This window comes from Salvelinus alpinus, chromosome 21 (genome assembly GCF_045679555.1).
Source record: "Salvelinus alpinus chromosome 21, SLU_Salpinus.1, whole genome shotgun sequence".
NCBI classification, from domain to species: Eukaryota; Metazoa; Chordata; class Actinopteri; order Salmoniformes; family Salmonidae; genus Salvelinus; species Salvelinus alpinus.
Window position 1 is genome coordinate 7266938 of NC_092106.1, and position 26019 is coordinate 7292956.

Consider the following 26019-nt stretch of genomic DNA (forward strand, 5'->3'; position numbering starts at 1 on the left):
CTGTCTGTCAACCGGCCCTGTCTCACCTGTGACAGTGAGCTGCCTCTCAGAGCTGACGGTGGCGGCGTCGTTGCTAGCGATGCAGGTGTAGTTGCCGTTGTGCTTGAGCGACACCTTGCCGATCTGCAGCGAGCTCATGTACTCCTTGGTCTCGATGTTGACGCCCGACGAGGCCACGATCTCCTGGCCGTCCTTACGCCAGGTGATGTGGATGGGCATGTCGCCAGACGACACCACGCAGGCGATGTACATGAGCTTCCCAATGGAGGTGGGGGGGAAGTCAAAGGGTTGGATCAGAGGGGGCACTGAGAGACGGTAAACGGGAGGGAGAGAGAGATAGAATAAGAGGAGAAAGGAAGCATGAGGAGGAGGGAAAGGGTCAAAAAGGGAAAGACAGAGAGGGAGGAAAGCAGATACATACGTGTGTGTGAGAGAGAGAGAGAGCGAGAGAGAGATGGATGGCTGGATGGGTGGGTAGTTCATATTGAGTGATTCAGACTGGGTGGTGGGCTGGTTAGTAGTTTATGGTGAGTGACCTTCCCTGTGATCTCCAGTCAGTCTAATCCTGGAACCCAGCGTCTCCCCGGCCCCCCAACTCTCTCCTCTCCAGCCCATAATAGCTGCTCTAATTAGAGCCCAATCGGCAGAGGGAAGAATGGCGTTGCCATGGTGACCACAGTAGGAGTGGGGGGCAAGGAATGGGGCGGGTGGGGGGGGGGGGGGGCGTAGAGCTGAGACATCTGGGGGATTTAATTTGGGCCTCGTTAAAATTAATCTAATTAAATCAGAGAAATGACGAGACGCACACACACACACCAGATGACACACCCTTCCATCTTCCTATGGCAAGCACACATTCAACCTCATCAACACACTATAAAACAGGCAACACACAAGCTGTACAGTCTTGACCCTGTGCTCTGACACACACACACACACACACACACACACACACACACACACACACACACACACACACACACACACACACACACACACACACACACACACACACACACACACACACACACACACACACCCATATATATCCGCACAATAGCACTCTTGCTTTGTGTAATTGCTGAGTGGTTGAGAGGCTGTAGTAGGCCACTCCGGCCCTTAATCAGAGGTTATTAGAGGTGACGCGTGCGCTCTCGCTCTTTCACGATCTCACTTGCTCTTTCTCCCACAAATTCATTCAAACACAAAACTAACTCACTCACAAGCATACTCAAATACACACACACACTCAGTGACGTGCACCCAACCCCCCCTTCTCCCAATACACGGCATCCAGTAACACAGACAGCCACAAGCATACTGAACACACAAATAAACTACAACCCCACCACACTTCCTGTAGAGTAAGTGACCTCTGACCTTTGACTTGGACGTAGACGGTCTGACTGATGAAGATCTGTGGTTGGATGAGCACGCTGCAGAGGTACGCCCCCTCGTCCAAGACCTTCTGGACGTCACTGAGCTTCAGAGTACCGTTCTCATACACCACCTAAGATCAAGATTAGGATTAAGATTAGGTTTAAGATGAACATTAGACTTAATATTAAGATTCCCTGACCATGGGAATACCAGCACTTTAACAGTTTACATTTATACAGGGTCTGCATCACAAATGGCACCCAATTCCTGATATAGTACACTATAGGAAAAAATCCAACTAACGACAACATTCACCTCAGCATCATGCTACATGTACAAATACATTGTCATATCTCAGATACAACGTGTCTGTGTCCCAAACTGCACTCTATTCCCTTCATAGTGCTTTTTAACCAGAGCGTCCATAGGTCTCTGGTCAAAAAGCACTATGAAGGGAATAGAGTGCAGTTTGGGGACACAGACACGTTGTATCTGAGATATGACAATTTATTTGGGATTGTTGATTGTTGTCGTTAGTTGGGTTTTTTCTTGTTACTCTTGTTTGCGTTTGTGTACAAAATTGAGAAAATCGTGGAGAAAAAAAATGAGCCCACCTGACGATGGTTGTCGGGCAGCAGAAGCCCCTCCTTGTACCACTTGATTGAGTAGTAGGGATAGCCAATCACACGGCAGTTTATAAAGGTGTTCCTCCCAGCCACCGCCGTGATGTTACGCATATCCCTGATCCTGGGAGAACCTGAGAGAGAGAGAGAGAGAGAGGAGAGAGAGAGAGAGAGAGAAAAGAGAGACAGAGAGAGAGAGAGAGAGAGAGACAGAGAGACGACAGAGAGAGAGAGAGCGAGAGAGAGAGAGAGAGAGAGAGAGAGAGAGAGAGAGAGAGAGAGAGAGAGAAGAGAAAGAAACAGAGAGATGAGAGAGAGAGAGAGAGAGAGAGGGAAAAAGAGAGAGAGAGGTAGAGAAGAGAAGAGAGGAGAGAGATATGGGGTAGTCAGAGGGTAGTGAAGAGAAGGAGGGGGGAAAGAGGGAGATCATCAGATGAGGTTGTGGAGAAAAGGGAAGGAGGGAAAGAGGAGGGGAGGAAAGGAGGGAGGGAGGATCGGGTGTATGGATGGATAGGGGGTTAGAATGCCCTGTCCCATTTCAATCAAATCTGTTTGTGTGTGTGTCTGTGCGTGCATGTGCATGTAACTGTACGCGTGTCTATTTCCTGTGTTATGGTGAGAGTACGAACATAATCATTGTAATACATTTCTGTTGCAATATCCTGACTATCTTTGCGCATCCTACTGTAGGTGATTTGAGCTTCTAGATTCATCACAAATTCTAGTCTCCTCATATACGTCTGTGCTAGACGGCTTGAATACACCACAAGTTTTGCATTTCCTGCCGTGCAGGAAAATTTCTCAGCAACAAAAGAGTGATCAAATTAAGATCCTACATCTGTATCAACACAGGTCGAGTCCCGAATGGCAGTCTATAGGCTCTGGTCAAAAGTAGCACATTGTATAGGGAATAGGGTGCCAGTTGGATGCATCCACAGTCAGTTTGAGGATGGCGGGTGGGGAGAATGGAAGAGGAAACACAATGCACGATGAGTATGTTACCATGGGCAACAGGGCTGGAGGACCCAGAGAGGACCAATGGTGAGAGACGATGGGGACAGAGAGACGGAGGGATGACAGACAGGAGAGAAAGTGAGGTGTGATGCGTTCATCGGGAGAGCGCCGGGTTTATTTAGTACGAGTACACTCTCTCTCTCCCTCTCCCTCTCCCTCTCCCTCTCTCTCCCTCTCTCTCTCTCTCTCTCTCTCTCTCTCTCTCTCTCTCTCTCTCTCTCTCTCTCTCTCTCTCTCTCTCTCTCTCTCTCTCTCTCTCTCTCTCTCTCTCTCTCTCTCTCTCTCTCTCTCTCTCTCTCTCTCTCTCTCTCTCTCTCTCTCTCTCTCTCTCTTTCTTTCTCTCTAATTCTCCCGCTCTCTGTCTCTCTCAGTGTGCGTTGGTCTTTGAAGTCACAGCGCTGACAAGTCGACCGCAGATGTATTATTCACCAGCTCTGTCACACTGCTCCTTTCTCAGACACCGTCTCACACACCGTCTCTTACACACTGTCTCACACACCGTCTCTTACACACTGTCTCACACACCGTCTCTCACACACTCTCACTCACACATGGATTGAAATGTAATGTCAGTGTGTGTTTGGGTGTCTGTGTGAAAGTGCAGTTTGGTGGTTGTTATTGCAATTGTGGAGTGTAAGTGTGTGTATATGCATGTGGGGGGGGGGAGTACTTTTGTTTTAGTGTAAGTTACTGCGGTTGAGTGTATCATCTGTCAGTGTGTATCAGTGTGTATGTGGATCGGAATGAGTGTCTGCTACTGCAAGCAGAGCGTGTGTTACTGCTGGGTTTGAGAGTCCCTGGCAACCACTCATTCTCACTCCAATGTAGCATTCTGGCATGTCTCCTTAGAGCAGACACACGTGTCATAACTGAGCGTCTTGCTGAAAGAGATGGGGAGAGAGAGGAGGAGGAAATGGAGAGAGAGGATGGAGAGGTGGAGAGGGATAAAGCTCTGGCCGTCAGTGCCACTCTTCCCTGTCGTCCCCGACGATCACCGCGGTGACAGTGACATCACCAGGCCTGTCGTCAGTGCTCCCCATCACCCCTCTGACACATGCTCAGATGAGACTTGGCTCTCTTCTCCTCTTCTCACTCTCTTCTCTCCTCCGTTCTCCCTCTGATACGGCTCTGGCCATCAGTGCCACTCCTCCTCCCTGTTGTCCCCGGCGATCACCGCGGTGACAGTGACATCACCAGGCCTGTCGTCAGTGCTCCCCGTCACCTCTCTGACACAAGCTCAGATGAGACTTGGCTCTCTTCTCCTCTTCTCACTCTCTCCTCTCCTCCGTTCTCCCTCTGTTCCTCACCATCTGTCTCTACCTCTCCACTTCCTCCTCTCTGCGTACCTCTCTCTGTTTCTGCATCTCTCTCTCTCTCTATGCCCTACTATCCTCCATCTACTCCCTCCATCTCACACTCTTTGTAACCCCCCTATCTTTCAGTCTTCACGACTCTCTCTCCCCCTCTCCCTCTCTCTCTCTCTCTCTGTATTTCAGACTGTGGCTGCCATGGTCGTCCCTCTGTCTCTTTCTTTCTGGAGGAATACCCTGTTCACTCTCCTGGCTTTGACACTCAAACTGTGTGTGTGTGTGTCTGTGTGTGTGTGTGTGTGTGTAATAGAGAGAGTGTGAGAAAGCGACTAGAGAGAGGGGAGGGACAGAGCGAGACAGTGACAGACTGGCAAGAGTAGAAAAACAACAGATATTTGGAAAGAACAAATGAAGGCATGGGGACAAACAAGTAGCACACACACACACGCACGCACGCACGCACGCACGCACGCACGCACGCACGCACGCACGCACGCACGCACGCACGCACGCACGCACGCACGCACGCACACACACACACACACACACACACACACACACACACACACACACACACACACACACACAGAGAGAAAGCAAGGGAGAAGGAATGTAGAGTAGGCGAGGAGAAGAGGGGAGAGGAAAGGAGGGGTCAAGGTAAGGGGGTTTGGGAGGGCGGGTATTAGAACCCTATGGCTGATATTGAAAAGTAGACAGGCACCTCTTACGTTTATGCGCGCTTGGTACTCGGCGCTACCGGCCGAGTTGCGTGCGGCGCAGCGATACACCCCTCCGTCGCGGATCTCCGGGCTGCTGACGTTGACGTGGGACACGGTGGAGCCGTCCGACAGCGTGTACTGGCTGGCCCTCACCCGAGACGGATCCCTGGCCACAGCCTCATCATCCAGAGTCCAGGTGATGGTGGGGGGAGGGGCACCTTTGGCAGCGCACATGAGGGAGAAGGGTTCCCCCGGGACCACCACTCGCTCACTGAAGGAGGACACGATACGGGGCGTACCATCTGAGGAAGAAGGGATGGAGAGGGGGGAGAGGTTAGAGGCTAGGTATTGGGTCATTTCTGATGCACGAACACGTGCGCGCGCACACACACACACACGCACACACACAGCCTATCCCTCACACTTCTCACCCTATGAGGTCTAGTTCTTGTAGATGGCAAAACACTGATAGGCACACACACACACACACACACACACACACACACACACACACACACACACACACACACACACACACACACACACACACACACACACACACACACACACACACACACAACCCCAACCCACCCCTTTAACTCACACGCACATTCCTTACCCTCCAGCAGTATGATGGAGAAGTCCTGTGCGGTCTGGCCCTTGCGGGTGGCGAAGCACTGGTAGGCTCCCGAATGTCTCTTCTGGGCAGCGGAGATGAACAGGGTCTCGTTGTGGGCCCCCTGGATGGAGAAGTGCTGGTCGGAGAGGACGGGTTCTGTGTTGCGGTACCAGGACAGGGTGAAGTGGGGAGAACCCTGCACGGCACACGACAGGATCACCGTGCTGCTGATGCCCGTCTTCAGGTTCTTAGGAGATAGAGTCACTCTCAACGGCTCTTTGGAGAGAAGGGGAGAGGGAGAGGGAGAGAGAAAGGGAAGGAGGGAAGGAGAGGGAGAGAGGGGAGAGGGAGAGAGAGGGGAACGGATGGAGGGAGGTAGAGAGAGAGAGAAAGGGAGGGAGGTAGAGAGAGAGAGAGAAAGGGAGGGAGGGAGGTAGAGAGAGAGAGAAAGGGAGGGAGGGAGAGAGAGAGAGAGAGAAAGGGAGGTAGAGAGAGAGAGAAAGGGAAGGAGGGAAGGAGAGGGAGAGAGGGGAGAGGGAGAGAGAGGGGAACGGATGGAGGGAGGGAGGTAGAGAGAGAGAGAGAAAGGGAAGGAGGGAAGGAGAGGGAGAGAGGGGAGAGGGAGAGAGAGAGAGAAAGGGAAGGAGGGAAGGAGAGGGAGAGAGGGGAGAGGGAGAGAAGGGAGAGAGAGAGAAAGGGAAGGAGGGAAGGAGAGGGAGAGAGGGGAGAGGGAGAGAGGGGAGAGAGAGAGAAAGGGAAGGAGGGAGGGAGAGAGAGAGAAAGGGAAGGAGGGAAAAGGCGGTATAATTAAAAAAAAGTTAAATTATGTAACTTCAGTTAGTAAATAAGTTAATGAAGTATTTTTCCTCCCAAAAAATGTAAGGGCAGATCACCTTATTCAAGGGACCGTCACTTCAAATATATTTTATAAGTACAGTGCAATGTTCTGGTACAAAATGGCTGCCGTTTGTTCATAACCAGGTGAGTGCTGCAGTACAGTACAGAGGAGGCTGGTAGGATGCGCTATAAGAGGACGGGCTCATTGTAATGACTGGAATGGAATAAACGGAACGGTACCAAACAAGCACACGGAAACAACATCTTTGACTCCCTTCCAATTGATTCTATTACAGCCATTCCAATGAGCCCGTCCTCCTACAGCTCCTCCCACCAGCCTCCTCTGGTACAGTACACACTGGCAGTGGAGTCGGGGTACACCGGGGTACGCCTAGAGATGTGGTGGAAACCAACTACACTGCATAGAAATAAACGCTCCCTCGACTGGACTATGTAGCCAAGGTAGCTAGAAGGAGAGGGCGGTACAGGTACCCTCTGCAGAGAGGTGGAGAGAAGATCTCTTCAGCTCTCTTCTCTCAAAACGGTTCAAAATCATAGAGCTTGGGTGTGTACGGGGTCCACTTTTACTTGCCTGAGCGTAATGTGCATGTGCAGTATGTGCCTGTGAATATGAGACACCCAGAGAAACTGAGACGGAGAGACAGAGAGGGAGCGAAAATGTCAATGAGCAATAAGGCAGCTGGTGTTATGTGCTGGGGACTACTGTGTGTGTGTGTGTGTGTGTGTGTGTGTGTGTGTGTGTGTGTGTGTGTGTGTGTGTGTGTGTGTGTGTGTGTGTGTGTGTGTGTGTGTGTGTGTGTGTGTGTGTGTGTGTGTGTGTGTGTGTGTGTGTGTGTGTGTGTGTGTGTGTGTGTGTGTGTGTGAGTGTCCCACCTCCCCTGCCCTGTCAGGTAGGGTTTGTGTGAGTTCACCATGATGTGCCCTACGGCCAAACGGACCAACTTCCACTACCCTTACCCCCCATTCTCACTCATCCTCACCACTCTCTCCCTCCTTCCCTCCCTCTCTCTCCTCAACATCACCATCCCATTTGTGTCTCTGTCTAGTCTCCCCAGATCTTTCGTCCCCCAAACAATACCCCCTCCTCCTCCCCTCTCCTCCTCCTCCCCTCTCCTCCTCCTCCCCTCTCCTCTTCCTCCCCTCTCCTCCTCCTCCCCTCTCCTCAGCTCCCAGTGACACACAGGGGAAGCTGCGCCTTCGGAACGCCCAGTGTTCCCTCCTGTCACCATGGCCACGCTCGGCATGGGTTCCGAGAGGACCGAAACGGAGCGGGCAGGAGGGGAGCGAGGTGTCCCTGGAGATCAGGATCAAACTCATCCCAGAGAGGGGTTGTGGCGAGGTGACAGGGGGCAAGGACACAGCCAACAGAGCTTAAACGATCCCCTCATCTCTTCCTCTCCTCCCGATCAATCCCTCTCTCTCCTTGTTTAAACACCTCTGCCGGGAGAGGGTGATGAGGCGTTCGGTCATGCGGGAGGAACGCAAATGCTGAATGTGCAACAATTTTCTATGGTTGAGAGAAGGTGGTGTCTCCATTCTATGTGTAAATGTGGTTGTATTCAGTCACGGGACGGAGCTACAGGATGATAGTGCTGGTGTATTACAATCTAGTCCCAGATGGCCAGGACAGAACATCATCATAGTATATTTCTCTGGGGTCCGATAGCACCAAACCTACACATGAGGCTTCTGCTAATACTGGATACATCTACGTAGTCCAAGGCACCAAACCGACCAATGAAAAGTCAGCCAAAACACATCCCAATAACGTGTCCACCAAATATCAAAAAAGCGATTTTAAAATGTCAAACGTTTTACGATGACCGTGATATGTGGTTGACCTTACCTAACTACTTTAAGATGAATGCACTAACTTTAAGTCGCTCCGGATGAGAACATTTGCTAAACGACTAAAACGTCAAATGTAAATATGAATTAATATTCCAAGTGACCTGTGCATTAGGCCACTATGTGCATAGCGACACATCTACAGGCCTTCGTTCCAAACAACAAACTGTTCCTGTAACTTGGGGTGAACTAACCAAGGAACAGTACAGGGACATGTGACTTGTGACTCACCGATGACGTTGAGATGACCGGTCACCTCTTTAGAGCCGAAGCTGTTGGTGACCTCGCAGATGTAGTTGCCGCTGTCGCCCAGACGCAGGTCGCTGACCGTCAGGCCCGTGAGACGGCGCGTCCAGCGGGAGTCGGCGGGCAACGGGCGTCCGTCCTTCAGCCAGCGGATGGTGGGGTTGGGATACCCCGAGGCGATGCAGGGCAGCTCCACATTACGCCCCACCTGGACCTCCCCGGACTGGAAACTGTCCAACACTGAGGGGGTGGACTCCGTAGGGTCTGGGGGGAGGGGAGCGGGGTTCGAAATACTGATATTGATCATGCTGCTATTGACTCCAAAGAATATACTGTGAAGATATATTCAAGGAAAGGAAACAAAGATAGCAATAACCCATGTACTGCAAGACAATCTTGCACCAAAAGACAAAAAAGCACTTACCCACACACACCCACACACACCCACACACACCCACACACACCCACACACACACACACCAGTGGCGGTCGGTGTCGTTTAAGAGGGAGGACGATTTGAAGAAAAAATTTATGAGCGTGGCCTTATTTCTATGACAGCATATTAGATGACTGTCATTCATATTCCATTCACCCAGCTCAATGTAACATCGATAGGTTTAGGCTACTACATGATACTAACATGTTCTCTATACCCATCATGAGGTTGCTACAACCTAGCCTATGAATGAAAGTTTACAACATAGAGACACATGAGACACATGGACAGACAGGGACACATTCAATACCGCCTTGCGCACTCTTGCCTGCATCTAGTTGATCTAGGGTGTAATTATTTGTCCAACAGTTGCAACCGGGAGTTTCTATTGGACAAATTCAGGTATGTTTATCCCCATTTCGTTCCGTTTGCTTCCGTTTAAGAAAGGTTTTCAACAGAATCGGCGGAATGAATACACCCCTGATCACAAGTAAACACGGTTCACTTTCATAGCAGCCACGTTGTATTCCTTCTCGCATCTATGCGCTCTCCTCCTCTCATTTTTTCCCTTCGCATGTTGACTTCAATGCACAACACATCAGCTGTATGTGACCAGGCAAAAAAAAATACTACACACTGCCTACATATTTTTTGCCATATTAGCTAAAGTAACGTCATTCCCAACATAGCTAATAGAACTAACGCATTTGTCAACTCGCTACAATCATGCAGTAAGGTTACAGTGTACAGCCAATAAGCAGTTTAGCACTTACACCGGTGGGCACAAGTGGCAATACATTTCTAAAACCAAAAGCTTACCTTGACTTGGAAGAGTTCCAGTGTTGTGTTTGATAGTCATAGCAAGCTAGCTAACATAGCATCCCTCTGTTAGAGCAGGGTGTTTGAGTAGGTTAAACTAGCTAGCTGCATTTGCTAGCTAAGTCAGTGAAATTATCTCTCTCTCTTGCTTCTCCTTCATTTTGGAAGAAATTAATTGGTTCAAAACTTTCTCTCTCTTTGAGTCAACTACTCATCACATTTTATGCACTGCAGTGCTAGCTAGCTGTAGCTTATGCCTTCAGTACTAGATTCATTCTCTGATCCTTTAATTGGGTGGATAACATGTCAGTTCATGCTGCAAGAGCTCTGATAGGTTGGAGGACGTCCTCCGGGAAGTTGCCATAATTACTGTGTAAGTCTATGGAAGGGGGTGAGAACCATGATCCTCCTAGGTTTTATCAATGTAGAGGAGGACGGAAGCTAGCTGTCCTCTGGCTACGCCATGGTGCTACCCTACAGAGTGCTGTTGAGGCTACTACAGACCTTCGTTGCAAATTATTTGGTGACATGATTATATTTAGTATAGTTTTATCTAAAAATCTCTCTCTCTCTCTCTCTCTCTCTCTCTCTCTCTCTCTCTCTCTCTCTCTCTCTCTCTCTCTCTCTCTCTCTCTCTCTCACCCATAACAGAGAGCCTGGCTCCATTGCTCTGGCGAGTTTCGCCACTGTATTTGTGCTTGGTGATGCAGCGGTAGGTGGACAGGGCATCTTCCTTCTGGACCTCTGATATGTACAGGGCCCCGAACGACGTCAGGAAGAAACGGTTCCCTGTAGACGAGAAGAGGAGGAGAGGAAAATGTCAGTTCATATGTCCAAAACACAAACACTGTCATGTCAACCCACCACAAGCCAGTCCCAGATTGATTGATTGACTGATTGGTTCATTGTTTGGCCAGCACTAGGGCTGTTACGGTGACCGTATTACCGCCACACCGGCGGTCACGAGTCATGACTGCTGTCAAATTCCACGTGACCGTTTACGTCACGGTAAATAGGCTTCTCCAAGCTCTGATGCTCCTGCTGGTCATTAGTAGCCTACCAAACTTGGCTGCCTGGTACTCAGCACTCTAATGTCCCTCTAATCACTCTGACATCAATGCAAATGTATTTGAAAATCTAATCAAACACTTCATGAGAGCCCATGAGCTCATGTTGCGCAACATTTCTATAGGGTATGCAATTGCGTTGAGAACACAGAGTGATGGCTACTAATAAAAAGAGGAGGATCCCATAAGCGTACTATTGGCTAGGCCTACTATATTTATTTCACAACTGTCCTAATATTAAGCACATTGCTTCTCTTTACAATAGGAGTATGGCCTTCGCTTTTTTAGTGCGTAGATGACATGTCTTTTTTCCCCCTGACCCTGGTTCGAGACAGGTACATGATACTGGTCCATTGTAAATCAAAACAAGGCTCCACACCTCATGTAGCCTCGCCCATAAGACTATATGTTTTGATAAGGTTTGTATCACAACTAAAGTGGCCAAATAACTTCTTAAAATGAGTTCGCTTCACAACGGGTGTAGAGCTTAACTGGAATACATATGTGTACATTTTGGGGAAGATCATTTTCACCATTACTTGTTTCTTTAGACCTGTCTGAAATAAATAACGGATTTATTGTGAAGGTGTAGGCTATATTCCATGGATTTATTCGACTTTTTAATATGTAGATGTTCCAAGGGTCTGTGGCTTGTAGGCTATGAGCGGAAGCCTGGAGATGCTCAATGTGTTTATGTTAATTAACGGTCAATTACCGTGAGACCGGCAGTTATTTGCTTGACAATCACCGGCTGACAACATTTCATGACCACCACAGCCCTAGCTTGCACAATTAAACCCAACATTGTAGAGTTCACACACACACACGCACGGACACACACGGACACACACACACACACGGACACACACACACACACACACACACACACACACACACACACACACACACACACACACACACACACACACACACACACACACACACACACACACACACACACACACACACACACACACACACACACACACACACACACACACACACACACACACACACACACACAGGAGCTTTTAAGAGAGCAGCTATCAAATGCTGTCCATCTAATGATTTATGCTTTTAAAATACAGAGAGAGAGTACATTAAGGCAAAAGAGAGGTAAGAGATTGAGAGAGTGAGAGAGAGAGAGAGGTTATGTGTTAATATTTCAGGGGTTGTGTTATTGTAACAGTATATTAGTGTCATGTTCATTTCACATCAGTGAGTGCCTTAGCCTGCCCCTGATTTATCCTCTTGTCGATAAGGCCCGGATCCAACATGAAGCCCACAGACACACAGAGTGGATTTCACTGTTCATCCCTTTTACACTCTTCTGTTAACGTTCATTTGTCTGTTCTCTCTGGCTCGGGTTGAGACAGGCTGTATTATTCCACTCTCTGTGAGTTTTGGGGATTGTTATATAAGTGCTATGAATGTGTGTGTGTGTGTGTGTGTGTGTTTTAGAGTGTATCAAGGGTATTTTCCGATTGGTTCTTGTTTGTTAACCACTGTGTCCACAAGGGCTATGGAAATGTTGACATCTAGTAAATAAATGCAGGGAAATGTTTTATTTGAGTGTATACTACTCACCTCACACACTAGCTCTGAGGGGAGGTGTCTATAGCTATTGGTCAGCGTCTGGCCAGGCACAGTAACCCTAATACATGCAAAGACTTGAGGTTTATTTCTGATATTTTTAATAGTAGACTCATCTTCATTTTTGGTGTCCGTGAGTTTATAAAGGAGTGTGTGTGTGTGTGTGTGTGTGTGTGTGTGTGTGTGTGTGTGTGTCTGTGTGTGTGTGTGTGTGTGTGTGTGTGTGTGTGTATGTGTGTATGTGTGATTGTATGTGTTTGTGAATGATAGGGAATGTGTGTGAGTGTGTGAGAGAGTATCAATGAATACAAACGCGTGTATGTGTGTGTGTGTGTGTGTGTGTGTGTGTGTGTGTGTGTGTGTGTGTGTGTGTGTGTGTGTGTGTGTGTGTGTGTGTGTGTGTGTGTGTGTGTGTTGGCAACGGCAGTGTGAGGGATGGCGATCGATGCACTTTATGGCTCCACAGCTCCATCCAAAGGAGATTTATTAAAGCAGAGACGACAGGGCTGGCTCCCTGCCACACACACACGCTCGCACACACTCATGCACATACGCACACACGCGCGCGCGCACACACACACACACACATACACACACACACACACACACACACACACACACACACACACACACACACACACACACACACACACACACACACACACATACACGTACACACACACACACTCCATCACTCTAACAAGACTCAGATGGCAACGGGAGTGCCTGTTCCTTCCTGCCTTCAAAACTGACAACAACATCATATCAGCATTCACACAACATTCTCACAGCGTTCAACTATCTCATAGATGCTGGTTTATATGTTCCAGTCACACACACACACACACACACACACACACACACACACACACACACACACACACACACACACACACACACACACACACACACACACACACACACACACACACACACACACACACACACACACACACACACACACACAGTACACCGTTTTCTACTATGAGTGTTCATTAAAAATGGTTTAATATGTATTCACCTGTGTGTATCCTTTTGTACTACTGTAGCAGTGTGTGTGTGTGTGTGTGCGTGTGTGTGTGTGTGTGTGCGTGCGTGCGTGCGTGTGTGGGTGGCTAACTGTTGTCGTGCTGAGTGCTAGGCCGTGAAGGCTGTAATTGCGGGCCTGCCCTTCTGTTCCAACCTGGGTATTAAGTCTTACAGGATAATGTGCACTTGGTGAGTTTAACCCCCTACAACACCCTCACCACCCTGTCACAACACTCTGACACAGACAGGAAGTGCATCTGAAATGGCACCCTATTCCCTATATAGTGCCCTACTTTTTGACTAAGGACCACAGGGGTCTGATCAAAACAAGTGAACTATGTAGCGAACAGAGAGACATTTCAGATGCAGCCAGCGAGAGAAAGAGCGCCTTACAGAATAGGAGGGAAAGACGGCAGAAAGGAGAGAGGACAGAGACAGAAGGGATAGAAGAAAGGGGTGAGGGGAGGGCCAAGGATTGAGGGTTGAGTAAAGAGGAAGAGGAAGAGAGAGAGCTGAGCAAAAGGATGCACAGAAAGGGGGAAGGGCTCAGAGGGGAGTGGACAAGAACAATTCTCTTCAATCTAACTGATGAGGAGCGGATTGTTTCTCCGCCTCCTTCGCCTCCCCCCAGACAGTACATTATGGCTCCGCCTCCCCCCAGACAGTACATTATGGCTCCGCCTCCCCCCAGACAGTACATTATGGCTCCGCCTCCCCCCAGACAGTACATTATGGCTCCGCCTCCCCCCAGACAGTACATTATGGCTCCGCCTCCCCCCAGACAGTACATTATGGCTCCGCCTCCCCCCAGACAGTACATTATGGCTCCGCCTCCCCCCAGACAGTACATTATGGCTCCGCCTCCCCCCAAACAATACATTATGGCTCCTTTGGTAGTGGAGTGTTCCTACTGATGATGGCTAAGGCCACTGACAGAGAATCCTTCAGAGCTTCCCATGGATCTGTCTCTTCATCCCTCCCTCCCTCCCTCCCTCCCTCCCTCCCTCCCTCCCTCCCTCCCTCCCTCCCTCCCTCCCTCCCTCCCTCGTTCTCCCCTCGCCCTCTGTCTCTCCGTCCGTCTCTTTCTCCACCTGCCTCCCTGCTACCACTCACTCTCGTTCTCCCTTCTCCCTCCGCCCGTCCCTACGTCCCTACGTCCCTCAGCTTATTCAGTGTGGTTAGTGACCACGGCGGCAGATGGAGGGAAATATTCATCACTAAATCGCTGTTTTCACTCTTCCCTCCACTGCTCCCCCCCCCCCCTCTGTTTCAAATTGAAAATACTTTATTGGCATGGAAAGTGTTGCCAAATACTTTACCAAAGCAAACGCATAGACACATATCAAATCAATGATGACTCAGACAGATAATAATAGGACAAATAATGATAAACGATGAGTAAATAACAATTAGCAGCAAGAAATGAACGAGGACAATAATGAAGTAGAGACAGATACAGGTAGTAATGTTATTGCTCTGGTTGGTCTCTCTCTCTCTCCCAATTCAAATTGCTTTATTGGCATGAAATAGGATTTGTAGATATTGCCAAAGCAGTACAGTGGTACGGCCTTTCAGTAAATAAGTACAATGCAAGGAGGTGAATGAAATCAGTAGTAGTAATAATAGCACATATAATCATGTGTACAGGTACAACACTATTGCTGTCATACTGTGCAATCTTCGGTCGATAAACTTACGATTATAAAAAGAAAGAGAATTAATGGGTAATAAATTAACAACAAGATGTACTTTATGTCAGCTATATGGAATGTAAATACTTCAGCGAATTAATGGCAATGAAATGTCCCTCAGCCTATGGCAATCATATGCATATCTGGCAGTAATATTAGTGGTTTCTCCCTCACCCAGAATAACTCCCAGCTTTATGTCATTAGTAAATGCCCAGAAGTTAGGAATTGATTGAGATATTTTCTTGAAAAAATATTCTCTTATTTGGGAGTATTTCTCACAGTAGAGGAAAAAGTGGATCTCTGTCTCTACCTCCCATGTGGTGCAGTGACCACATAGACACTCCTCTTTGGGTCGCCATGTCTTTTTGTGTCTCCCTTTTTCTGCAGCCAGTTGGTGGTCGCTGAGCCTGTATTTGGTCAGGATCTGTCTCTGTTTTGTATCTCTGACAGGGTAGAGATTATCCCTCCCTCCCTCCCTCGTCCCTTGCTCCCTCCCTCCCTCTCCCCCCCATCTCCCTTTTTCTAGGGGCATTTGGTACTGACACACCTGCCATTAGGAAGACTGGCTGGGCCTGGATGGAGAGAGTCAGTGGAGGAGAGAAAGGGCTGACCCCACAGGAAGGAGGGCAGATGGAGATTGATGGAGGGAGAGCGAGAGGGAGAGGGAGAAAGAGGAAAGAGGGATGGGGGGCCTTAGGCATATGCATCACACATGTGCACAAACGATTCACTTCTCTCCTCGTATGCAAGCCTTTCCTTTTGGGAGCGCAGATCAATTCTTGTCTAGTCTGTCTCCGCCTCTAGGAGTTTGTGTGCCTGTGTGTGTCTCTGCCTGTGTGTGTGTATGTGGGTGTGCATAGTGATCTACCCCACTATGGAAAAAGCTCAAAATCCCCCTCTGCCCCACATCATCCCTCACTCCGTCTCTCCTTCCTTCCCTCTCCTCCCTCCTTCTGTTTCAGAAGGACCTGTAAGTAATGGAGTGTGTTTGGTTGCTCAGCCTGGGGCAGGATGTTAAGTCGAGAGCAGAATAAAGCTGCTGTTGAATTTGTGAGTGTGTGTGTGCGTGCGTGTGTAGGCCCAAACTTCCACGCTAAAGGGTCACAAACCACACACACGCGCGTGCGCGCGCACACACACACACATATTTTGAGCCCCGAGCATTTCTGCGTCTCCGTACGTTTTGAATGTGTAAGCAAACCCCATCATCTTTGAGACACGGTTGCAAGAGGGGAGGGAGGAGGGGAGACAAGACAAGGCGAGGCTAAAAATAACCTAATCTCTATGGCTGCCATTTTCAACGAATCGTCTCCAAGTAACATACGGGGAAGAAAAGCGCGAGAGAAAAAAAGAAGAAGAAAAACAACAGCAGAAGAAGAAAAGCATATGTTAACGCAAGGGTGCCCACCGCCAGGGGGGGTTTGGTGGACGGGCTAGTAACAACAGATCAACAAACAACAAGAACCACAGCAGAGAAGAAGTAACAAGACACCGAGGAAGAGAAACGAAGTGAGACGCACATAGATTGGTAGAGCATGGAAAAAATAGACGAAGGGACAGATAAAGACACGTTGAGAGAGAGGGAGAGAGATAGGGAAATTGGTTAGGCAGGAGGGGAGGGTTTTGTTCTTAGATCACATGCAAATGACTCTGCCGCCGTCGCCGCAATGCTAACTAGGAGTGTTTCAAACTGTTGGGCCCATTACTTATTAATGCTCTGCGCCCCCCCCCACCCCCCCTCTCCCCTCTTTCGCCAGTCTACGTCTATCTCTCTCTCGCTGGCTGTTGCTAGGGCCTGTGCGCTCACGTGACGACGGCTGGGTAAGGGGCACTGCAGTGGCACACAGTGACCCGTGTGTGTGTGCGTGTGTGTGTCTCTGTGTGTGTGTGTGTGTGTGTGTGTGTGTGTGTGTGTGTGTGTGTGTGTGTGTGTGTGTGTGTGTGTGTGTGTGTGTGTGTGTGTGTGTGTGTGTGTGTGTGTGTGTGTGTGTGTGCGTGTGCGTGCGTGTGTGTGTGTGTGTGTGCGTGTGTGTTTGAGGAAGGCCCCTTTGTTAACGGATGAACAGAATCGGCATTTTAGGTGGTGTTAAACGAGTGAAGGAAGAATGAACAGAGAACGAGACCGAGAGAAAGAGAGAGAGTTCTGGGATCGACACAGAGTACCGGGCTGGGCCATGGACTAGCTCTCACACAGATAATCATCAGCTAGCTGGGCGACAATGAATCTCTTTCCTCAACCCCTGTCCCCATATACACCACAGCACACACTGACTGGAACACCAAACAGTATTAACTCCAAGGCTCCCCATCTCACACACCAAAGGCATCCTCACATGAGCTTTCACACAAACCATCAGGCTCCCAACAGAGTGGGCGAGGGATCAACATTACCAACGGCACAGTGACATTGCTTACATACACTCAACATAGAATCCAACATTCCTAGGTAAAGTGTCAGCCCAACTGTTTCAGTTCACCTATAGGCTAATATATCGAAGACTAGTAGAACACACTTGTCCTGTATGTCTCTGTCTCTGTCTCTCTCTCTCTCTCAATTCAATTTCAATTTAAGGTCTTTGTTGGCATGGGAAACGCATGTTAACATTGCCAAAGCAAGTGAAGTAGATAATAAAACAAAAGTGAAATACACAATACAAATGAACTGTAAACATCACACTCACAAAAGTTCCAAAAGAATAATGAAATTTCAAATGTCATATTACGTGCAAATACGTAGTTAAAGTACAAAAGGGGAAATAAACAAACATAAATATGGGTTGTATTTACAGCGGTGTTTGTTCTTCACTGGTGTTTCTTGTGGCAACAGGTCACACATCTTGCTGCTGTGATGGCACACTGAGGTATTTCACCCAATGGATAGTTCATCAAAATTGGATTTGTTTTCGAATTCTTTGTGTATCTGTGTAATATGTGTGTCTCTAATATGGTCATACATTTGGCAGGAGGTTAGGAAGCGCAGCTCAGTTTCCACCTCATTTTGTGGGCAGTGTGCATATAGCCTGTCTTCTCTTGAGAGCCTGGTCTGCTTACAGCGGCCTTTCTCAATAGCAAGGCTATACTCACTGAGTCTGTACATAGTCAAATCATTTATATATTTTTTTATTTAACTAGGTAAGTCAGTTAAGAACAAATTCTTATTTACAATGACAGCCTACACCAGCCAAACCCAAACGACGCTGGGACAATTGTGCGCCGCCCTATGGGACTCCCAATCACAGCCGGTTGTGATACAGCCTGGATTTGAACCAGGGTGTCTGTAGTGATACCTCAAGCACTGAGATGCAGTGCCTTATACCGCTGTGCCACCCGAATAGTCAAAGCTTTCCTTAAGTTTGGGTCAGTCACAGTGGTCAGGTATTCTGTCACTGTGTACTCTCTGTTTACTGCCATATAACATTCTAGTTCGTTCAGTGTTTTTGTTAATTCTTTCCAATGTGTCAAGTAACTATCTTTTTGTTTTCTCATGATTTGGTTGGGTCAAATTGTGTTGCTGTACTGGGGCTCTGTGGGGTCTGTTTGTGTTTGTGAACAGAGCCCCAGGACCAGCTTGCTTAGGGGGGCTCTTCTTCAGGTTCATCTCTTTGTAGGTGATTGCTTTGTTATGAGGTTTGGGAATCGCTTCCTTTTAGGTGGTTGTAGAATTTAACTGCTATTTTCTGGATTTTGATCATTAGCGGGTATCGGACTAATTCTGCTCTGCAAGCGTTATTTGGTGTTTTACATTGAACACAGCGGATATTTTTGCATAATTCTGGATGCAGATCCTCAATTTGGTGTTTGTCGCATTTTGTGAATTCTTGGTTGGTGAGCGAACCCCAGACCTCACAACCATAAAGGGAAATGGGTTCTATAATTGATTCAAGTATTTTTTGCCAGATCCTAATTGGTATGTTGAATTTTATGTTCCTTTTGATGGCATAGAAGGCCCTTCTTGCCTTGTCTCAGCTTGTTCACAGCTTTGTGGAAGTTGCCTGTGGCGCTGATGTTTAGGCATTTATAGTTTTTGTATTTGTGGTCCTGACAACTGGACCTTTTTTGGAACACCATTATTTTTGTCTTACTAAGATATACTGTCAGGGCCCAGGTCTGACAGAATCTGTGCAGGTGATGGATCTAGGTGCTGCTGTAGGCCCTCCTTGTTTTGGGAGAGAAGCACCAGATCATCAGCAAACAGTAGACATTTGACTTCAGATTCTGTTGTAGTGCCCTCACCAATTCGTTGATATATAAATATATATATATATGTTGAAGAGGGTGGGGGCTTAAGCTGCATCCCTGTCTCACCCCACGGCCCTGTGGAAAGAAATTTGTGCTTTTTGCCTATTTTAACCGCACACTTGTAGTTTGTGTCCATGGATTTTCTCCCAACACCCCTTTCTATCAATTTGTATAGCAGAGCCTCATGCCAAATTGAGTCGAAAGCTTTTTTGAAATCAACAAAGCATGAGAAGACTTTGCCTTTGTTTTGTTTGTTTGTCAGAGTTAGGGTGTGCAGGGTGAATACGTGGTCTGTCGTATGGTAATTTGGTAAAAAGACAATTTAACATTTGCTCAGCATATTTTTTTCACTGAGGAAATGTACAAGTCTGCTGTTAATGATAAAGCAGAGGATTTTCCCAAGGTTGCTGTTGATGCATATCCCACGGTAGTTATTGGTGTCAAATTTGTCTCCACATTTGTGGATTGGGGTGTTCCAAATATTGGGGAAAATGACAGAGCCAAGGATGATGTTAAAGAGTTTAAGTATAGCCAATTTTAATTTCTGATCTGTATATTTTATAATTTCATTGAGGATACATCAACACCACAGGCCTTTTTGGGGTTCAAGGGTTCGCATTTTGTTCTGTAGTTCAGTGTCCAGTGGGTTCTGGTAGTCTTTAATAGTTGATTCAAAGATTTGTATTTGATCATGTATATGTTTTAGCTGTTTGTTCTTAGTTATAGGGCCAAAAAGATTGGAAGGCTTATCCATACATCTCCATTTTGGATAGATAACTTCGTGTTGTTGTTTGTTTAGTGTTTCCCATTTTCCCAGAAGTGGTTAGAGTCTATGGATTATTCAATGGATTTGTTTGTCTCTGTCTCTGTCTCTTTGTCTCTCTCTCTCTCTCTCTCTGTGTGTGTGTGTCCTCTGTAAGTGTTTGAGGAAGATGAGTGGAGACTGGTGTGTGTCCATCAAAAACAGCCCTTCTTCATTCTTCGATTCCATGGTTGAAACCACTCATCCTAATTTTCACCTTTCACAGTCATCCTTCTATCTTTCTGCTCTTTCATCACCCCAGTCTACTATTCTCTGCTGTCTTTCCCTGTACTCCCCAGCCTGTACCCCTCTGTCTCCATATCATCACAATGTTCTTTTCAAATTCAAATCTTCTGTTTTGGAATTCTACTCCTAGTGCATGCATCTCTCTCTCTCTCTCTCTCTCTCTCTCTCTCTCTCTCTCTCTCTCTCTCTCTCTCTCTCTCTCTCTCTCCCCTCTCTCTCTCTCTGCCTCTCTCTCTCTCTGCCTCTCTCTCTCTCTCTGCCTCTCTCTTTCCCTCTTACTGGGTGTCTCTTTCTTGTTGACAACCCCCCTCCCCCATCTCCCTCCCTCTCTCTTGATCCAGTCATCCGGTGTAAGTTGTCCCACATTCTGCAGTGGCAACATAAGTGTGTGAGTCTGTGTATGTGTGAGTGTGTGAGTCTGTGTATGTGTGAGTGGGTGAGCTTTTCTATGTGTGTACATTTGCTTGTACTCATGTTTAGTACACTGTTGAATAAGCCTATGTAAAACAGCCAACCCCAAGTCACCATCCCTATCCTACAGTTGTTGTAATGCATAACCACTTTCAGTAACAGACTGTGGGGTCATTTGCGTATGCAAAGTGTGTGTGTGTGTGTGTGTGCTTGTGTGTGTGTTTGTGAAAAGTGTGTGTGATTGTGAAGTGTGTGTGTGTGTGCACTGTGCTATTAAAGGTCCATCCACCAGCACAGTGCTGGGCTATTTCCGTACATCCTCTATTCTCACACACACACACACACACACACACACACACACACACACACACACACACACACACACACACACACACACACACACACACACACACACACACACACACACACACACACACACACACACACACACACACACATACAGACCCCCCCACACACACACACACGCTCGCACACACACACACACATACGCTCGCACACACACGCACGCACGCACGCTCGCACACACACACACACACACACACACACACACACACACACACACACACACACACACACACACACACACACACACACACACACACACACACACGCACACACGCACGCACGCACGCTCGCACACACACACACGCTCGCTCGCACACACACACACACACACACACACACACCCATCCACCCACCAATGAACAGATACATGGAGAAACCACAACAGCACAGTAGCAACACAGCCATGGTGTATGTGGTGTGATATTGGATAAGCAGTCCTTGTGTGTACGGTGTGGGGTAAAGCAGCGATGAAATAGTAATGTGGCATATGGCCCAGTGTTTCCTAGCCCAGCCTAGTGACACAGTCACCACACCATGGTAGGGGAAGGCCAACCAATAGCAGCTCTCAGCTGCAACAAGCTCTCACAGTCTCACGTCAGAATTAGACGTTCATCCATGTTTCTCAAACGTCAAATTTAGAAGTTGTTCGAAACGTCAAATTTGTAAGTGTTTAAGGTTAAGTTTGGGAATTGACTCTAAATGGTTGAGGTAAGGGTTAAGGTTTGTGATAGGCTTAAAACAAAAATCTGAAAAACATTCCATCACTGGATTTGAACATGCAACCTTTGGCACCAGAAGCAGATGCTTACACTCATCCGCCATGTCCATCCACAATGAAGCAAAACTGAAATCTACTTGAAGGTAAGAGAGCTTACTGTTGCCGGTTTCCACCACATCTCCCGACGTCCTCAGACATGGATGGATGTCTAATACTGACTTGTATTACAGGTGACCTGGCTGCTCAACACACCGACAAGATGGAGGGAGAGGAGAGGAGAGAGAATGAGGGCACAGAGAGGAAACAAAGGAAGAGAAAGAGGAGGGAGAGAGAGAGAGAGAGAGAGAGAGAGAGAGAGAGAGAGAGAGAGAGAGAGAGAGAGAGAGAGAGAGAGAGAGAGAGAGAGAGAGAGAGAGAGAGAGAGAGAGAGAGAGAGAGAGAGAGGGAGAGAGAGAGAGAGAGAGAGAGAGGAGAGCTAGCTAATTTATTTGATAATTACCACAGGCCCATTACAGCTGATTTGGAGTAGGCACTGGGAAGAACCACTAAAAGCTATTTCATTTGAGCTCCCCAGCAACCCAAACCACCTCCCTACGTTTCCAACAAACACACACACACGCACACACACACACACGCACACTAGTACCCTCTCCCCTCCCACACACGACTACTAGACAGCAGATATATTCATGCATGTTTAGAAATGAATGCATACACATTAATTTGCACGCACACACAGTCCTACACACATACAACCACACACAACACACACATGACTTGCCCTGCTGAGTCGATTTAGGTCCAACGTGTAATTAACTCCCCCATTCTGCCTGTACCAACATCCTGGAGCATGAGGCCTTGTGTGTGTGTGTGTGTGTGTGTGTGTGTGTGTGTGTGTGTGTGTGTGTGTGTGTGTGTGTGTGTGTGTGTGTGTGTGATGAGAGAAGGGGTGAGGGGTAATAAAGATTGGATTGTAATAAAACGTCCCTATCCTCCTAAATCTCTCCCCTCCTCCCCTCTTCTCTTCTCCTCTCATGCTGCCCTCTGTCTCCTACCAGCTCTCACGGTCTCATGTCAAAATTAGACGTTCATCCATGTTTCTCAAACGTCACATTTCTAAGTTGTTCCAAGCGTCCAATTGCAAAGTGTTTAAGGTGAGGTGTGGGCATTAACTCCAAATTGTTCAGGTAAGGGTTAAGGTTTGGGACGAAAATACCAAAAACAACTCACTATCACCGGATTCAAACTTGCAACCTTTGGAATCCGAGGCAGATGCTTATGAAACCATCTTGAAGGCAACAGCGCTCATTGTTGCCCCTAGTGGCTGGAATCCACATCATCTCCTGACGTCCTCAGACGCGGATGGATGTCGAATACTGACTTGTGCCACAGGTGACCTGGCTGCTCTCCCATACCTGCTATATTAACAGCGCCAGTACAATGGCAAATTAATGGAAATGAGTAAAGCCTTAGTATGATTACCAGAGTGTGGAATCAATGCAGCTCTCTTACTCCCTGTCTCTCCTCCCTAACTCTCCTCCCCAACTCTCCTCCCTCCCCTCTTCTATCTGTCATCATCATGTTCTCTTCTTGTCTATTGGCTGAGAAAAATTAAGCACGTGTCTGACAATGCGAAATCTACACCTTCCTGACAATAGCCTCTACAGTGTCTCTGTGAGTATGTGTCAAGGCTCTCGCTCTCTGCTCCCCCTCTCTCTGCTCCCCCTCTCTCTGCTCCCCCCTCTCTCTCTCTCTGCTCCCTCTCTCTCTCTGCTCCCACCCCTCTCTCTCTGCTCCCCCCCTCTCTCTGCTCCCTCTCTCTCTCTGCTTCCTCTCTCTCTCTCTGCTCCCCCTCTCTCTCTGCTCCCTCTCTATGCTATTCTATTCAAATTCAAAGTAGTATTTCTTTATTAGCCTGGTAGAGTGCTATTGAAATGAGAGGAGTAGTAGAAAGAGAACCAGGGCTGATGTGTAACTCTATGACTCAATGGGAAACAAAATGTTATGTCAGCATTGAGAGATGGTTGATATCGCGTTTTAAACAACGTTGCATGGATACTGACTATCATTTGCCCCTCTCCCTCTCTAACATTCAAACAGTCTTCCGGTCCATCGTGACATCATTGAGTAAAAGGTTTGCAAGTGTAGGGATATCTGAAGGCTAAGGTACGGAGATACTCACGTGGATGTTCTTTCCTTCACAATAGAATCTGCTTCTCTCTGTCTATTCTGATCTCTTCACAAGTCTTCATTCTCCATCCCCACCCCTTGACCTTCTCCTCCCCGTCTCCTCCTCTCCATCCCTCCTCCATCCATCTCTCTCATGTGATTGTGTCTCAGTGTGGTGCAGTGATCGGAGGAGGCGGAGGAGAGGAGAAGAGAAGAAAACAAGAAAAGGAGTGGAGAGGAGAAGAGTGGAGGAGAAGAGAGGGTACGTAGAGGACTAACGCACTCATTAAAAAGCCATGCTTCCCTGTCAAATGCTTCACTGTCAAATCTCTCTCTACCTCCTCTTCCCTCTCTCACTCTGTTCTCGTCCTCTGGCACCCACCAATCTCTTTCTCTACCTCCTCTCTCCACTCAGTCTCTCTGTTCTCCCTCCACCATTCTGTCTCGCTCTCTCCCTCTCTCTCTCTCCTCGCGTTGCGAGAAGATGACGCCGTAGTCTCACACTGAGGATCTCACGCTCATGGCTCGAGAGAAAAGAGAACCGAAACAAATAGTGCCTAAAAGAAAATTGAGAATATGCCTTCGTGCGAAAAAGGGAGGAATTACAAGAGAGAAATAATAGCATCATCTCCCTTTCTCTCTCGTTCTCTCCCTTTCTCTCTCAGCAATGGCTCCATGCCTCTCCCATACTTCAGCAGCCCTAATTAGAACCAGCATACATATTCAAGCAGCACTATGAAGGAAGGAAAGGAGAAAGAGAGAGAGAGCAATGATCAAGCAGCAGATGCCAACGGATGAGGAAAGAGAGAGAGAGAATCAGGACAGGGAGGAGATAAACAGGTAGCAATAGCTCTACCCCTCTTTCCCCTTGCTCTCCCCTTCCCCCTCTCTGTTTCTCAAAATGGAGTTAAACATTTGTGTGTGATGTTTGCCTGTAGTACTTCTGCTCGGATTGCACACACACATTGTTATGCACATACACACAAGTTGCCTCTGCATGTACATTTGGCCGTGATTCCATTCTAACAGCGAAATGCACACACACACACGCACGCACGCACACACACACACACGTCAACATTCAGTGCATTGTGTCGCCTTGACTTTAATTATTCAGTCTCATTGATAATGGATGGGGACACGCTTGCCAACGATGAGAAGACTCACAAGGCATATCGAATGCATTATACACACACACACACACACACACTCACACACAATCTTATTATGCTGTGGAGTAGACACAAACAATGGTGTGTCAATGATCTAATGTCACACAGGTCTATTATGTGTCATAGTGAAGCCTTATACAGAGCAGAGGCTGGACTTTAAGTTAGAATTGGTCATAGGAGCTTAGCAGGGTGTTTGACAAGCATTGATTCACAAGGCCAGCTCGTGACTTGGCTGACAGCTGTAGGTTGTGTGTGTGTGTAGTGCACACACACACACACACACACACACACACACACACACACACACACACACACACACACACACACACACACACACACACACACACACACACACACACACACACACACACACACACACACACACACATTAGTTCTCACGCTAATCAATAGTGTCCTACACTGTGGTGCCACTACATCTTAACATCTCTTAGACAGCGCGGGGTCAGGGGAAGAGAGGAGGCCTGTTTGCAGATGAGTGCACTGCGGAGGGGGAAGGTCTGGCTCTACGCACTCCTCCACTCGCTCCCTCGTTCGCCCGCTCCCCGTGAAGCTCCTTCGCCCCCCTGTTGCTGGGTGTCATGGCGACAGCGACCCAGAAAAGGAAGAGAAGAAAGAGAAGGAGG

The 26019-nt window shown here is 47.8% G+C and overlaps 1 protein-coding gene across 5 annotated transcripts in view; it reads right to left on the bottom strand.

Annotated features, from left to right (window-relative positions):
• LOC139547720 (cell adhesion molecule DSCAML1-like) overlaps positions 1 to 26019 on the bottom strand; it is a 160805-nt gene that overhangs the window by 41018 nt on the left and 93768 nt on the right. For 4 of the 5 annotated variants that reach the window (XM_071356737.1, XM_071356735.1, XM_071356736.1 and 1 more), the window contains exons 4-10: positions 10515 to 10661; positions 8603 to 8881; positions 5666 to 5941; positions 5049 to 5348; positions 1995 to 2137; positions 1381 to 1510; positions 27 to 305 (exon numbers count right to left, since the gene is read on the bottom strand). In XM_071356737.1, the coding sequence (XP_071212838.1) occupies positions 27 to 305; positions 1381 to 1510; positions 1995 to 2137; positions 5049 to 5348; positions 5666 to 5941; positions 8603 to 8881; positions 10515 to 10661 (1554 nt within the window). Of the gene's footprint in view, positions 1 to 26; positions 306 to 1380; positions 1511 to 1994; positions 2138 to 5048; positions 5349 to 5665; positions 5942 to 8602; positions 8882 to 10514; positions 10662 to 26019 lie in introns of those variants that run through there. The other variant, XR_011669591.1, reaches the window with a different exon arrangement.